Source organism: Mus caroli, unplaced genomic scaffold (genome assembly GCF_978045245.1).
Source record: "Mus caroli unplaced genomic scaffold, Mus_caroli_1 scaffold_9, whole genome shotgun sequence".
Classification (NCBI taxonomy): Eukaryota; Metazoa; Chordata; class Mammalia; order Rodentia; family Muridae; genus Mus; species Mus caroli.
In genome coordinates, this window is record NW_028227264.1 from 58,919,641 (window position 1) to 58,935,434 (window position 15,794).

General features: G+C 50.6%; 2 protein-coding genes across 4 annotated transcripts in view; both read right to left on the reverse strand.

Moving 5' to 3' along the window:
• Window positions 1-3,086, reverse strand: part of Slc29a3 (solute carrier family 29 member 3) — a 41,738-nt gene extending 38,652 nt beyond the window's left edge. The window contains exons 1-2 of the mRNA XM_021174316.3: window positions 3,009-3,086; window positions 645-943 (exon numbers count right to left, since the gene is read on the reverse strand). Coding sequence (XP_021029975.1) covers window positions 645-943; window position 3,009 — 300 coding nt within the window. The 5' untranslated portion in view covers window positions 3,010-3,086. The remainder of the gene's footprint in view (window positions 1-644; window positions 944-3,008) is intronic.
• A 9,877-nt stretch (window positions 3,087-12,963) lies between these two features.
• Window positions 12,964-15,794, reverse strand: part of Unc5b (unc-5 netrin receptor B) — a 69,271-nt gene continuing 66,440 nt past the window's right edge. For all 3 annotated transcript variants that reach the window (XM_021173795.3, XM_085842825.1, XM_021173793.3), the window contains one exon: window positions 12,964-15,788. In XM_021173795.3, coding sequence (XP_021029454.1) covers window positions 15,623-15,788 — 166 coding nt within the window. In that variant the 3' untranslated portion in view covers window positions 12,964-15,622. The remainder of the gene's footprint in view (window positions 15,789-15,794) is intronic.

The window sequence follows — 15,794 nt, forward strand, 5'->3', positions numbered from 1 at the left end:
TGATAGAGTCACATGATCCAATTTGGACCAATAGGATGTAAACACAAGGAAGGCACAACTTCTAGGAAGTGTTCTTACAAGCCACAGGCATTCCCTCCTTTCTCTCTTCCTAAAGATATAATGGCTGGAGCTTCAGGAGCCATCTTGGACTGCGAGGTGACCCTGGACTCGAGAACTACATGTGTCAAAGCAACCCACCTGTCCGAAGTTGAATGTGACAGAAAAATGGCCTCCTCTAGTCTTAGCTACTGCTCTTTGGAATTTTCCTGTAACTTCACAGCTGCCTTAATGCTGTAAGGGTCACACCTTCATATTGCTGGGGACAAGGAGTCTGTGTTCTTCCATGCACCACCACACACGGTGTAGAGAACCATCATGCCCACCCTCTTCCCATGGACAACAGCAGGCAATCTGAAGTATGGACTGGGTCTGCCCATCTCCATCCCACCAGCCTTAGGAGGCATGAGACAAAGCCTGGGTACCACACAATGGAGGTCTAGGACCCAGTGGATTATTGTACGCACATAAACTCTGCATCAACACACAGATTCTCAGCATGCAAATGGCCTCCCTCAAGTACCCCAAGGATGGCCTGGCTCTGGACTGCCTGCTCCCCTCTCCCCTGTGAGGGAAACAGCCCTTACCAGGATGTCCATGTCCTCAGGGTCCTCCCCAGACGCTGGGCTGGAGCAGTTTCGGAGTTTATATGCCCAGTACTCCTTAGCAGTGACAAAGAAGTTCCAGGGCAGTAGGCCCCCAATTCCCAGGCAGAAGAAGATGATGTAGGCACCATTGAAGCGATCCTCTGGCCTCTGCAGGCCCGGGGCTGGGTAGTCTAGTAGTTTCCCCAGCAGGGCTTCCTGGTCAGCTTCCTGATGGTTACTCGGGGCTCTGTAGACAGCATTGGAGCTGTGGTATACATTGTCCTCAGAGGCAAAGGCCACTGTGTGGGCAGAGAGAGAGAGAGACAGACAGAGCAGGTGAATGAGTGAGCGAGTATGGAGGCTGGGGACTGATGCATCCTAGAAGACATCTCTCATCCATGCTGGGTCTACCCTGTCCCCAAAGTCTGACCGGAGAGCTTCCAGTCTTGGGAGCAAGAAGAAAAATAAAAATCAAACTAGAAGAACAGGCTATGATAACTGTAGTGACTTCCAAGGTCATTCCAACTATGTAAGGGCAACACAGCCAACACATTAGGCAGTGTGAACACCATTGCATGTGTAGACTAAGGCAAGCAGTGCAGAAGGACAAGCCTGGGCTAAATGCGTTTACATAGAAATTGGAACCCAGGGTGGGAACAAGCATACCTTGGAAGGTACACAGAGGTCTTCCAACAGTGGGTGTTTTCAAGGGAGACTGGGACAGGGAGGGAGCATCCTTGTTAATTCTTATTTTTTTTTTTTTTTGTGCCTTTTGAATTTGAACAACGTGTGCTTGCTGTTCAATCAAGTTAGGCCAGGCACACGTGTGCACATACATCTACAACCCAGTAACACTCTGGAGGTGAAGGCAGGAAGATCAGGATTCAAGGTCAGCCCTGCTACATAGCGAGTTTAAGGGCTAACCTGGACTAAGTGAGACCCTATCTCACAAAGAAACCACTCCAGGACTTCAGAGTGCCAGCGACACCCAGTGGGTGAGCCATGACAGCCGGGTATTAGGTACAGAGGAATCTGAGACTCAGAAAGTTCAAGCCACTTGCCTAGGTCACAGGGGCATGGATGATATAGTCACACTGTCTGGATGCCCCCCTGGGGATTCCCCAGCCTCATTTCTCTCCCCCACCCCTCCCAGGGATAATCTGGGAATGTGACTCCATCTGCTGGTTCCAAGTCCCCACAGCCCTCCCTCTTGAAGGCTTCCTGCAGCAAGAAGCTATGAGCAGAGACGAACAAGGGGAATGCCCCTCATCAGCACTGCTGGATAAATAGACTATTGCAGCAGAGCCCTGGCTCAGGCAGGCCAGAGGGTCTACAGTGTCCTAGTAAGCTGAGCAGGCCCCCTCTACAGCCTTAATTCACACAAAGACCAAAGAGGACCATGCAAGGACCTAGACAGGGCCGTCCATGCAAACGTGCTTTAAATTATTGTTTGTTTGTTTGTTTTTTTAAATATAAACAGAATCTAGAGAGATGTTTCAGAAGCGAAGAGCGCTTGCTGTTCTTTCAAATGACCCGTGTTCAGTTCCCAGCACCCTAGTCAAATAGCTCAGCTACCTTTAACTCCTGTTCCAGGGAATTCTATGCCCTCCTGTAGCTTTTGTGGGCACCTGAAAGAACTGCACATACCCACACAACGGCACACATATGTACACGTATTTTCTTTTTTAATGTGAAAGATAATCATGAAGCATCAGAGAACTGGCAAGGACCCGTTCCATTTCCAGAAGTTCAGGCTAGGAGGGTGGGTGCACGGCTCAGCGGCTCAGCGTGGGTCACCCAGACCCACACAGGCCCGAAGTCCTTTCTCAGCTACTGTGTCTATTCATCAAGGACTGCTCAGCCTTGACCAAGCATCTGAAGTTGCCAGGGATCTTCTCTAACCAGGTCACGGGCGGTGCAGTGGACTGAGCAACGCCTTATTACTCTTTATAAAAGGTAGCTGTGGCTTTGGATGAATAGAGAAAGACAAAGAAAGGAGAGGAGGCCGAGAACCTCCCCGGGCCAAGCTGCCCCTGCCTCTGACTGGGGTCCTGGGGTAAGGGCCAGTCAGAGCTGGAAAGGGTAGGAGTCTGGGGACTGAGAACACGTCTGGACAGCCCGTGTGCCACGATGGCTCCTGTGGACACAGGCTGGGATCCAAGAGCGAGCCTGGCAGTAGGCTAAGACAAGTCCTCTCTGCAGAGGCAGCTGTGGCATCCGATCCGGACCCGCAAAGCCTTCTGGATCTTTCGGGCCGACCTGTCCCCACACGCAGGACCAGAGAAGAGTGTGGAGGGGAGGCCAGGCTCAGCCTCGGGAAGGGAAGACCCAGCCAAGCATGGGGGCCGATGCACCCGCACTTACTGTCGCTGCCGCTGCTACCTCCACCAGGTCCCAGGCGCTGGGCCACTGTGACCAGAGCTCAGCCAGGCCGGGCTCCGCCCTTGTGCTCCCAGCCCCGCCCTCCCCTTCTCAGCTCACCCCGCCCCGTTCAGCGCTTCCGGGTTTGCTGACTCCTCCCACTGGCCCCGCCCCCACGCGCTCCTTTTCCTGGCCTATGGCATTAACTGCAGGCGTCCAATTGCAAAGTGAAAAAAGTGTGGCTTTGGAACAGGTCCTGCCTGACTCCCTATTGGTATCCACCGCCTCGTTCCCTGGGGTGCCCCACAGCCCCCTGCTCCCCCTCAATACTTCCAGAGCAGGATGCACCAGCAAGATGAACTTGGCCTCCCAGCCTGCGGAGAGCCGCAGAGAGAGCTTGAAGCTATTTGGTGGCAGTGAGCGAGGCCAACTCTCACTCAGAGCAGATTTGTGTGGAGGGGCAACCCAGATGCCACACCTGCAGAAGAGAAACTTTTGGGAGACTCTGAGATCAAAGTTCAGGAGAGAGCTGAAGATGGCTCCTGTACAGCTCCGAGTGCAGAGTGGGGGTTAAGGAGCCGACGTGCTTTGTTTTTGTTTTCTTTTTGAGAGAGAGAAAAAAGTGGGGAACCTAAGGAAACACCCAAGAGTGGCAGAAGTCTGGGCTTCCTTTCTACCCAGTCCCTTACCACTGGGGGTGACTTCCTCCGCTGCCCTGCAGGGGGCGTGTAGGTGTCACCTACCACCCGCACTTGGGAGGCTCTGGGGTTTAGGCTCACCGTAGCTACATAGTGGTCAGCCCAGGCTACTTGAGACCCTGGCGGCGTTAGGGTTGGAGTATACATGCCTGCGCTGTCCTTACAGATCATCTGAGGAGAGGAGGTAGGGACAGGAGGGGAAAAGAAAGCGGCAGAGTAGGAGTTGGCTGATGTCCTGCGCTAGACCAGAGGGCACGAACAAGGCTGGTGTGGGCCAGTCCCAGAGACCAGCTGCGGACTTACTGATGCCAAAGCTTAGTAGGCTTCTTTTCATAAGTGTGAAGGGGGAAAAAATAGAATTTTCTCTACCCATCATGGTTCCTAGTTGGCAGAGGATCCCTAATATCAAACACAGAAGAAAAATAACAGGCTTTTAATAATGTGTAACACAGACACACACACTTGCCCACTCACACACATACACATGCACACTTTTAGACACACTCACATATATGTATACATGCACCCATGCACACATGTACATATGCACACACATCAGACATGCATACCCACATACACACGTGGGTGAGGCTCAGAGAAATGAGTAAATCTCAAAACGTGGTCTAAATACCAGCCTCAACTGCAAGGGGAACACGTGAGGTCTGGAATGCGGCTCTGTGGGAGAGCAGAAGCTAGCATGCTCCAGGTCCCTGGGCACATTCCCTACAGGGCACAGAGGAGGCAAAGGTTACCTCAGGATCAGAAAAAGCATAGCAAACAAGAAGGTAGCCTGGGCGGTTCTCCTTGTCTCCCTGTGTCCTTTGCTGTGATAAAACCCTGGAGTAAAACTGACTTGGGAAGGAAAGGGTTAATTTCATCTTAGAACTCCACTGAGGGGAATCCGGAGCCAAAACTGAAGATAGGAAGCTGGAAGCAAGAATTAAAGCAGACACCAGGAAGAAACTGAGGCTTACAGGACTTGATCTCTCAGTGGTAGAAACTCAGGAGTTAGGGAACTCCTGGAGGCAGGAACTGAGACAGAAGCCGTGGAGTAAAGTTGCTCTCTGGTTTGCTTTAATACAAGCCAAGGCCACCTACAAGGCATGGCTTTAAAAGTACCTTTCATTGGCCTAATGTAATTGTCTCAGAGGTTTACTGCCTCCGTCTGCTAACCTAGGCCTAGTCTTGGAAGCTTCTAGCCTCTGTACAATCTTACCTAGGCCTAGAATGTTTGCAGCCTCTGAGACTCACTGCTGAATTTCAAGCTCACCCTTTTCTAGTTTTTTTCTGAGTTCTGGCTGTCTGGTTCAACTCAGCTATTCTGGCTCAAACTCCTCTCTACACTGACTGACTCAATCTGGCTTTGCTAGGCTTCTCCTGAATTGCTCTGCTCGGCCTCATACTAACTTCAGCAATCTGTTCTGGTCCTTGGGCTCCCTCTCATTCTCTGGTTCCTTCTGTCTTCACCTGTGTCTGGTTTGTTCTCCCTCTGCAACCTGTCTCTGTACAACTGTCCCAGTAAGGACTGTCTTCCTCCCCTCTTCCTCTCTGCATTGCTCTCTCTTAAGTAGCCTCTCTTTTCTCTCTGTTCTTGTGAGAGTTGGGCAGATCCTATTCTGTCAAATCTTTCTCTGATTCATCACTTTGTCTGCCACTCAATAAGGTATCACTTTCAAACATGGGTGCTTCCTTCTCCAAACTAACTTTACCTTCATTGTTTTGGATTAAAGGTGTGTACTAAGGGCGTGTCTGCATTCCAGCCAGAGGGATTAAAGGTGTATACTAAGTCTAAGTCACACCACAACTAGAAACAGATTTTTCCAGTAAACCACACGATCTCGGGGTTCACAGTGTGATCAAGTATCCTGCAACACATGACACTATCCCCAGTGGGTCAATCACTAATTAAGAAAATGCCACATAGATTTGCCTACAGGCCAATCTGATGGAAGAGGTTTTTTTCAGATGACTACAGCTTGTGTTCAGTTCACAAAATACTTAGGCAGTTTTGGGGAATTCAGGTTGAGTAGGCCCATAAAAAGTATTTGGGTCCTCATTTTCCAAGACTGTAGGTCTGCCTGCTCTCCCTTTTCTGCCCTTACTGGATGTCTTAGTTTACTTTTCTGTTCCTGTGATCAAACACCGTGGACAAAGCACTTTAAGGGAGAAAGGGGTTAGGCCACAATTCTATTTCCTGTCCATCTTGGCAGGGAAATCAAGGCAGCAAGAGCCAGCAGCAGCAGGTTACATCCATCTGAAGTCAGCAAAGGGTAGTGCACGTGTGCACGCATGTGCTCAGCTAGCTTTCTTCGTCCTTATACAGTTCAAGATTTCCCTGAGTAGGGAATGGTGCCGCCCATCGTGGGCTGGGTCCCCCACTTCAATTAGTGTAGTTTAAATATTGCATCACAGGCATGGCTGGACGCCCATTTGCTGTGCTTCTAACTTCTGTGTGGTTGACAATAAACAGTGTTCATTATACCTGGAATTTTTTTTTTTTTAACTACATGGTCTTTCCCCACGACTAGGCCCATGTAGAGAATGAGACTGTGGAGTGCGCAGTCCTAAATGGGATGCATATAGAACACCCTTCCCTCTGAGACTCAGGGATCACCTACAGAGTGTGGAAATGATAAAAGCCAAAGATGGTAAATGTGGCAAGGACACAGTGTTCTGTTCTGAGGCACAACAGGGATGCTACACACATGAACCCACAGTAGTTATGATAGCAGGCTGTGGTAGTTTAAATTGGTGTGGCCCCCATAGACTCCTGTGTTTGGATGCTTGTCCATAGAGAGTGGCACTATTAGGAGGTGTGGCTTTCATGGAGGGGGTGTGGCCTTGTTGGAGGGGGTGTGGTCTTGTTGGAGGAGGTGTGGCCTTGTTGGAGTAAGTGTGTCACTGTGGAGGTCTTAAATGCTCAAGCCATGCCCAGTGTAAAACACATCCAGTCTCCTCCTGGTTGCCTTTGGATCAAGGTGTAGAACTCTCGTCTCCAGCACTACGTCTACTCCCATGATGCCATGCTTCCCACCATGATGGAAATGGACTAAACCTCTGAAGCTGTAAGGCAACCCCAGTTATATGCTTGCTTTCTAAGAGTTGCCATGGTCATGGTGACTCTTCACAGCAATAAAACCCAAATTAAGACTTAAAGCCCATGCAAACTTAAGCCAGACAAAATCCCAGCATGGAGGTAGGGCCAAGTGAGCAGAAAATTCCACCCCTTCTGGAAGAGCTAGTGGCATTTGATAGCTAATTTAGACAATGCAAATTGAACTCCACAAGTTGAGAGAGAGAGAGAGAGAGAGAGAGAGAGAGAGAGAGAGAAGGAACCAGGATAGCACAGCAAGTTGGGTGGACAGGGAGTTGAAGTAGAGGTGGGGGGAGCTGGGGTGAATATGATTAGAATATATTCTATAACATTCTTTAAAAATTAATAAAATTATTAAAAATTTAAATTCACAAAAGAAATTGTGGATACCTTTTCAATTGGTTGGTACTTTTCTTGCTCAAAAAAAAAAAAAAAAAAAAAACCCAAAATAAAATAAAAAGAACAGAATCTTCCTAGGTGGTCCAGCCTCCTGCCAGGGAGGCGGGGGGGGGGGAGGGGGGGTGAGCCGCCAGCCTTCCCTCTCCAGCCTTTCCACTCAGGTGCTGGGGAGTACCTTCTTTGGAGTCAGCCTGGTCAGCTCAAGGGAGTCCGTCGGGTTTTACTGGTAGATGTTGCCACCTTGAGTTCATTTTCTGCCACTGCAACGTCCCTGTTTTAACCTCATTGGTCAGATTTTCTTCAGGATTTCATGGCCCCCAGACGAGGCACTTGTACTTCTAAGATTCCCACAATAACTAGTTCTAATCCAAGTCCTTTCCCCAGTTGATGCCAGTCACCTCTCCTTGATATGTGCTGGTTCATCAGCTCCCTCGGAAAGTTATGATCTTTAGGGGACTCTGGCCCTTTGAGCCCTCTGTCCCTGCTCCATGCGTGGGGATACCCCTTTACTTTCACCCTTTGTCTGCTTAGAGCCCAAGGTCTTAGTAACACCCAAACACCCATATCTCTGTTTTCCTGGTGCTCTGGGTGGCTCACTTTGACCCAGTTTATGAGGGTGTCTAGAGAGACATTAGCAGTCAGGAGGGTCCATTCGAATCCATGACCACCAACCCAAGCCAGGGCTTCCCAGCATTCCCTACGCACCTCAGCTTCTCTATCACCTTCTTCAAACCCCAGGGACACACCCCATGGGCATGGTCTGTCCTCCTGTCCCCACAGAAAAGATCAACATCACCAACTAGGGGTGTTCACCCTTCTCTATATTCCCTTCCCCATTCTGCCTTCTTAGCCTGGTCCCCTCTTTTCTGCTTCTCCAGCTGACTGCTCCCTACCATACCCCAGAACCCGCCCCCTTTCCTGCTTAGGAGTCTCCTGGACCCACTGACCCTTGTCTTTGTCACAGAATCCACCCCACAGCCTTTGTTTATTATTTATTTATTTTTGAATCTCTCATGTTCCAGCTTCCTATAGTCCACATAGAGATCTGTATGCAAACCTCACATGGCGTTCGCAAAGGACCTCACATGGTAACAAGCACACCTGCCTTAGTTACCTTTCTTACTCTTGTGGTAAGTGATGGGGCAGAAGGAACTTAATGGAGGGCTTTTCTTGGCTCTCAGTTTGGTGGCTCCCAGTTTGGTGGCTCCCAGTCCTCCGTCATGATGGGTAAGGCCTGGCAGGAAGAGTCTGAGTCACCTCATCAGATGGCATGCCTGATTAGGGGCAGAGTGGAATGAATGGTACCCAGCCAGGGACCCCAGCCCATGTGACTGTACCGCTGGTCTTCCTGCTTCAATAGTGCTTCTAAAGAATCCTTTACAAGTAGCCCTTCACATGCTTGTCTCTTCTGTCAAGATGAGACTCAGCGTTAACCATCCCACAACTGAGCAATACTTGAGCCCCAGAAGGTCTTCTTTTCTGCTCACGATAGCTTCAATGAATTCCCATTGCACACTACAGTGTAAAGTGTTTACTATACCACGGGGGGTGTGCAGCAAGCACAGTTGTCTCTGTCCTGTGGTTTCTGCTACATCACCGGGAAGGTTCAACGGCTGAGGCTCCACTTCTCTTCTTCACCTGTTTGTGTGTCTGACTGGTGGTGCTGACTGTTGCTGGGACCTATGCTGGAGCCCCTGAGCACAGTATAAGCAGCTTCTTACTGTGACTTTTGGGGCTTTGTGGTGATCTGATTGCTGTGAAGAGACACCGTGACCAAGGCAACTCTTATAAAGGACAACATTTTTTTTTTTTTTTTTGTTTTTGTTTTTCGAGACAGGGTTTCTCTGTGTAGCCCAGCTGTCCTGGAACTCACTCTGTAGACCAGGCTGGCCTCGAACTCAGAGATCCGCCTGCCTCTGCAAAGGACAACATTTAATTGAGGCTGGCTTATAATTTCAGAGGTTCAGTCCATTATCACCATAGCAGGAAGCATGGCAGTATGCAGGCAGACCTGGTGCCGGAAGAGTGGGGAATTCTACATCTTGATCCAAAGGCAGCCAAAGAGAGATGTATTCTGCACTGGGTGGAGCTTGAGCATAGGAGCCCTCAAGCCCACCCACACAGTGACACACTTCCTCCAACAAGGCCACATCTCCTAATAGTGCCGCATTCATACACATATGGGTATAGGGGCCATAGCTATTTTAACCACCAGTCTCTAAGGGCGGTCATCTTTTTGTGACCCGGGAATTATCCAAGGTAGACTCTTCCAGGGCTGACCTCCAGCTCACTAATTAGTCAAGGATGGCCTTGAACTCTAAATCCTCCTGTGCTGGGATTAAGGTTGTACGCCACCATACCTGGCTAAACTTCATCTCTAGATGGAGGAGTTATTAGCTTACAGGTGATTCTGCAAGGCTCATCCCAGGGACCTAGCAACAGCTTATGTCATCATCTGTTCAGTGGCCTGGCTTACATAAAGACTGTTTGTCACCTTCGTCTTCTCTCTCTCTCTCTCTCTCTCTCTCTCTTCCCCATGTGTTCCTGGCAGGCCTTTCTATTATTCTCTATCCCCCCTCCCCCCAACCCTCATGGCTCTGTGGCTCTGCCCCATCTCTCTGCCCCTACCCCTTCTCCAGGTCCTCACTCCCCTCCCTTCCCCAAAACAAACTTCCCTTATACCACCAAGTCTGTCTCATGGCGTCATTTCTCAGGGAGACACCTTGGCATGAGCCCACCAGATACTCTCTTACTCCTGCCCATCCACCATCACATTATATTTCATATCAGGAGTGTCCAGGTCATTCTGGAAATTGAAGCATATGGTGAAACTGTGTCATAGAGATCTCAAGACACTCCGGTGCCACAGTCCCTGGCAGGTCTCGTGTTCTTGTGCTGCTGTAGTTTAATCTACAGTACCTGAGAATTCATTGTGCTTCCTTATTCATTGTCGTAGCACTGCTGTTTCTGTCCAGGTGCACCCACCCCGTGCTGGACTCCACCTGCGATCATTTCTGTTTCCATCAAGGTCAGTCATTTCTGTTAGCCTTTAGAAGGACAGCTTCTGGGGTCACCAGATAATTCAGTGGGTAAGGGTTCAGGAACCTACGTAAGGAGTGTGTGTGAAGGTTTGTATATGCTCAGCCCAGGGAGTGGCACTATTAGGAGGCGTGGCCTTGTTGGACGAAGTGTGTCACTGTGGGTGTGGGCTTTAAGACCCTCCTCCTAGCTGCCTGGAAGCCAGTCTTCTCCTAGTAGCCTTCGGATGAAGATGTGGTATTCTCAACTCTTTTAGCTCCATGCCTGCCTGGATGCTGCCACGCTCCCCCCGCCTTGATGGTGACAACGGACTGAAACTCTGAACCTGTAAGCCAACCCTAATGAAATGTTTTCCTTTATAAGCGTTGCCTTGGTCATGGTGTCTGTTCACTGCAGTAAAACTTTAACTAAGACAGGACTGATGAAGAGAAACAGCTCCACAGGGTTGGCCTCTGACCTCCACTCTGTGGGACATGTGCTCTTTCTCTCACACACACTAATAATAAATACATATTTTAAATAGAAGGGTTTGGAATTCTTAGTTGGTTTTTCTTTTCGTTTTATGGATATTGATTTATCACCGTTTGCTTCTAATGGTGATTTCTGTGAATCAGCTGAGTCTCGCTGTCATTCCCATTTCAGACCAGAGGAGGGCGCGCCTGAGCTGCCTGGAGAAAAGCAGTCCAGGCTCCCTGGGCGGCAGTCAGAAACGTCAGGGACTCTGGAGCTTTGGGGGAGCCAGATCCTTCCTGGTTCTAACTGCATCGGTTCGGTTTTCGGGCGCCATCTAGTGGTTAGTTTCTTATTGTTCCTGTGGCCCGTTGACCAAAATGTGGCTTAGCTACAGTACCCAGGGCCAGGTGTCCCAGGGGGCCCTGAGAATCTCTCCTTCACGCCAAGGTCCATTAAGGCCCTGTTCCACTATGGCTCGGCGGAAGGGACCCTAGAGATGAGCATCTGTGCAGTTTTGTCAGAGCCGAGATCTGCTGCTGAGGGCAACAAAGACCAGCTGCCAATCATCACCGGGAAGTGCTACAGCCGCCTCTCTAGATCCTAGACTCAGAGGCTCAGACAGAAGTGGCCTTGACCTCAGTTTAGGTACAAAGGTACAAAGTTTGAGGCTAGCTTCTGTGACCTAGAGTTAACGGTGGCTGGGGGGGGGGGGGCTCCTGCACCTCTATAATTTACTCTGTCCTCCCTGTTTCTCACACTGACAACCACTGGACTTTACAACCCTTGTGCCCAGGTTCACCTGTCCTCTCTACCCCACTCACCCAACGATAACCTCTCTCTCAAGGCAAGGACCCTTTCTTCCTGTTCTCCCCTGCCTTCCATGTAGCACCCATAAATTTCACTTTTTATTCTTGAATTGCCTAGCTTAGTCAAGCCTGGCCCATTTCCCATATTCCCAGGACATGTCCACCTGCCTGCCTGATTAATAAATTCCTCTTGAAAGACCTTTACCGGGCTGGTGAGATGGCTCAGCGGTTAAGAGCATTGACTGCTCTTCCTAAGGTCCTGAGTTCAATTCCCAGCAACCACATGGTGACTCACAACCATCTGTGATGGGATCTAATGCCCTCTTTTGGTGTGTCTGAAGGCAGATACAGTGTACTCATATACATGAAATAAATCTTAAAAATAAAAGAAAAAAGAAAGACCTTTACCCTGGCAGCGTCTGGGGCCTAGGAACTTGCTGAATGTGGTTATCATGGGTCTTAGCTGACCAGATAGTGAAAGCAGGCCAAGTGTGTGTAAGCACGTGCATGTGGGCACAAGCATGCATATATTATGTGCTCTGCCCCCACCCCAATACACCATAAACACCCAGAGGACCCATGGACTTCCTTTTGTCTTGAAATTTTCTCAATCTAGACCCACCCCACTTTGAAATTGCCTTAGAGCCAGGTGTAGGCTGTAGAGAGTGAGAGCTGGCAAGGCCCACAGGAAGCTCACACTTGAAGCTTAGCAGACAGATGTTTGGTGGAGTACCCTGTGTTAATGTAAGATCAGAGTCTCACCACAGGACTTTCCAGACCCTGAATAGTGTGATGGGCTTCATGACCTTCCACAACCAGGTCAAGGGCTCTTATTCCAAACTCAAGGGACTGCAGGCCATGGGGGCTGGGAACTGCCAACCAGATGCAGGGTGAGGCCTGAGGGCCACCTGAGGGTTATGGGTATCATCTTAAGCAGAAGTAACTATCAAGTCGTGAAAATTAAAATATGCACTCCTCCACCTGCAGATTGGTTCACTGGCAGGACACAGGTTTATGATTTCATTACCAGACGCCACCTGCAGGGAAACTCTTGCAGAACACACAATGCTGTCTGTCATCTGTGTGGTGGGACCGATAACATTCTCCTCCTTAGCTGGGGTATTTGCCTCGGGTGTAAACCAACAGGTTCACACCCAGCCATACATCCCACAGTCACTCTCCTGCCTGTGCGGCATCCAACTGACCACTCAGCCTCAGTTGGGGCACACCCTACTCTCTCTACATCCCTCTCTCCTCTTCTGTGTGCTTTAAGGCTTGGCTGGTGAGCAAGGTGAGATCCAGGGGCCCTAACTTGCTGTGTAACTGTCAGAAAGCCCTGTTTCCCCTTTTGTGGGATGGGGCTGTTGAGCTGGATCAAGGTCTGGAGCTCTGAGCTGCTGTGGACATACAAAAAGAACAAGACACTCCCAACTGCCATTAAAAGACACCGTGAAGACATCAGACCAGGACCTGGATTTTTTTTTTTTATTAGACTAGGAAATATAATTTATTTCATAAAAATTAATCTTGTTACAAGAGGAATGCTAAAGACTATTTACAAGTTGTTTACAGAATGGACGAGCAGGGCTGGGACCGTCCCCTGCGTATCAGAACCCACAGACACACAGCCATGTCCACACCCCGGCACCTGAGCTCCTACCCACCTGACCTCTGAGGGTGGGAGGAAGGTGCTGTCTCGGATGCCTGGGAGCCTCAAGATGGGGGACCAGAGAGCCCTGGAAGATCCAGGGATGAGAAGGGTCCCTGTCCCTCAAGGGGTATCTGACCAGAGCTCAGACACCTGGCCCCATTGAGAGAGGCAGAGAGGCACATAGGAGATATACCAACTGACTGTGACTCGGGGACAGCAAACAGGCACACCCACCTCCAGTGGCACAAACCTGGGCACAGAGGTCATGTTCACATGTGGGGACAGGTGTGCATGTTCTGGGAGGGGTGCCCTGATGTGCCCAAGTTGAAAAGCACAGGCATGCACACACACACAAACACACATACATACACACACACACACACACACACACACACACACACACACGCACGCACGCGCGCGCTCCCAAACACACATACTACCCAAGATGACACAGAAATACCCTGCAGGACCCAGCAATGCCAAGCTGGCTAGGAATGGGAAGGGGAGAGGCTTCATCTCATTGGAGGCAGGAATGGAAACCCGACCCAACAGCCCTGTCTGGCTCAGCCTAGAGTTGGCTTAACCTTACCTGGGCTGTCTGGTTAGAGCCCTACCCCAGGCTCCAGCTCTAGCTTCTGTGCCCCAGATGCTGAGCACCTTCTAAGTAAGAGTCGGACTGTAAGCTGGGACTTGCTCACTAAGTGCTCCCTCAGGTCCCAGACAGGCAGGTTTCCGAGGACGGGCAAAGGAGAGAGCATGCGGACCACAATCAACTTGTCTCTACTCGATTCCCAGAGAAGTGTGGGAACCCAAGGGGCCTCGTGGAGCATCCCAGGATAAAAGGACACTTAAGCCCAGAGAAAGCAGTTATGTGCCTGAGTCACACAGCACAGCTCCACCTTGGCTTCCCCCTTCTATGTGCGGGCTAACAGTGACCAGCGAGAGTATGCCCACAGAGATGAGCATCTTTGGCAGGAGGAGCTGAGGACTACTCTATGAGGCACTGTTCACCTAGATGCCAGGGGCACCTTGGTCTGTCTCAGAGCCCCACTTCAGGAAAACCAGGGCAGAGATGCTTGCTGGGTCTGTGGCCATGAAACCTGCCTCCTCACAGAGGCCCCAACTTTCAAAGCTTTCAGGTTGGTCAAGGGAGGTTCAGGGAAGTCAGCATCCTTCAATAGGATCTCTACCAGTGATCCTGGTCCCCGTCACTGCCCGTGGGCTGAAGGGACAAGAATTCATCCCTTCCACTGTGGCCCCGTGGAACATCCCAGAATGGGCTGTAGTCAAGAGTCGGTATACAGCTCTCTACTTAGTTACCTTCATATCTCCTGACCCCAGTAGGGAGATCAGCGGGTAAACTTAGGGCTAGAGGCACAGGGGTGCAGACCAGCTAGTGCCAGCCTAGACACAGAGCCACCCAGCCTCACCCAAGGAGAGAGCCCTCCCTGGAACAGCCCCTCCCTCTCAGTAAGAGCTTTGGCCATCACGAGACCAGGAATCACCAAACAGACCTGAACAGTCTCCCAGGACCACAGCTGGACCCTCCAAAGCCATAGGAGGCCACAGAAGGGCACCTGCAGGGGGCTCCGGAGAAGACGAGGGCCACCAGGCCCCAGCTTCTGCTTGTGACTTTAGAACTCAGTGCCATGGCTAAAACCCTGTCTCAGCTTCCTGCACAGCTGGGGAAACTGAGGCCTTAACATAGCAAAGCCTTCTCCTGTACAGTCTCTTATTGACCATACCCACGCACGCACACACTCATGCACACACGTGTCCAGGAGTGTACTCACCTATGGCCCAAATCACAAGCATGGCCACTCTTAGCCATATTCAAGGATAAAAGTTTTTTTTTCTTTTCTTACTTTTTTTTTTGTTTGTTTTGTTTTCTTAAAAAGGACCTATCCAAGTATCTGGATAATAAATCATTTGCGTTCCCTAAGAAACTGGGTCTTTCTTTGCCCTTACTGTTTTTGCTCTCTCGATGCCTGAGTCTCGCTGACTTCTGAGGCTCATCCCCTCCATCCCCCCACAACTCCCCTAATCCCCCCTCTCTGCTTGTGGACAGGAAAAAGCAGTTTGCCTGAACTGAACTCGACCCGGGATAGGAGAGCGGTCCTTAGCCCAGGACCGTGTGAACACAGAATTGAAACCTGTGGGTCCCCGAAGTCACAGGGCTGAGGGTGGTGTGTTGTCTCGGGGGAAAGCCTCTGGCTTTCAGCTGTCCCAGAGGCCTCAGCCCACCCCAGAGCGAGCTGGGGAAACAGTGGGCCACAGGATCCTGGCCTCTCGGCAGTAGAGCACAGAGACTTTCTAAGGCTGGTGGTGGTGGTCTGAGGGTTGTGGCGGGGAGGGGGTTGAAGGACCATTCCCGCTGTGAGCCAGGGGTGGTGGAGGCTGGGCACCCCTGTGCAGAGGCTGCCAGGCCTCCTTGCACCGTCTCCTACTGGTCCCCACAGGCCTGTGGTCACAGGCACTCAGCAATCGCCATCTGTGGCCATGGCTACCAGCATCTCACTCTTGCCCATCTCCTCCAAGGCACTGGCCAGGCTGTTGAGGTCCCCATCATCCTGCTGCCGAGCTTCCCAGAGGTCTAAGATGACACCTGTGGGACTAGCTTTGGTGGCGAAGTAGTTCAGGTACCTGTCG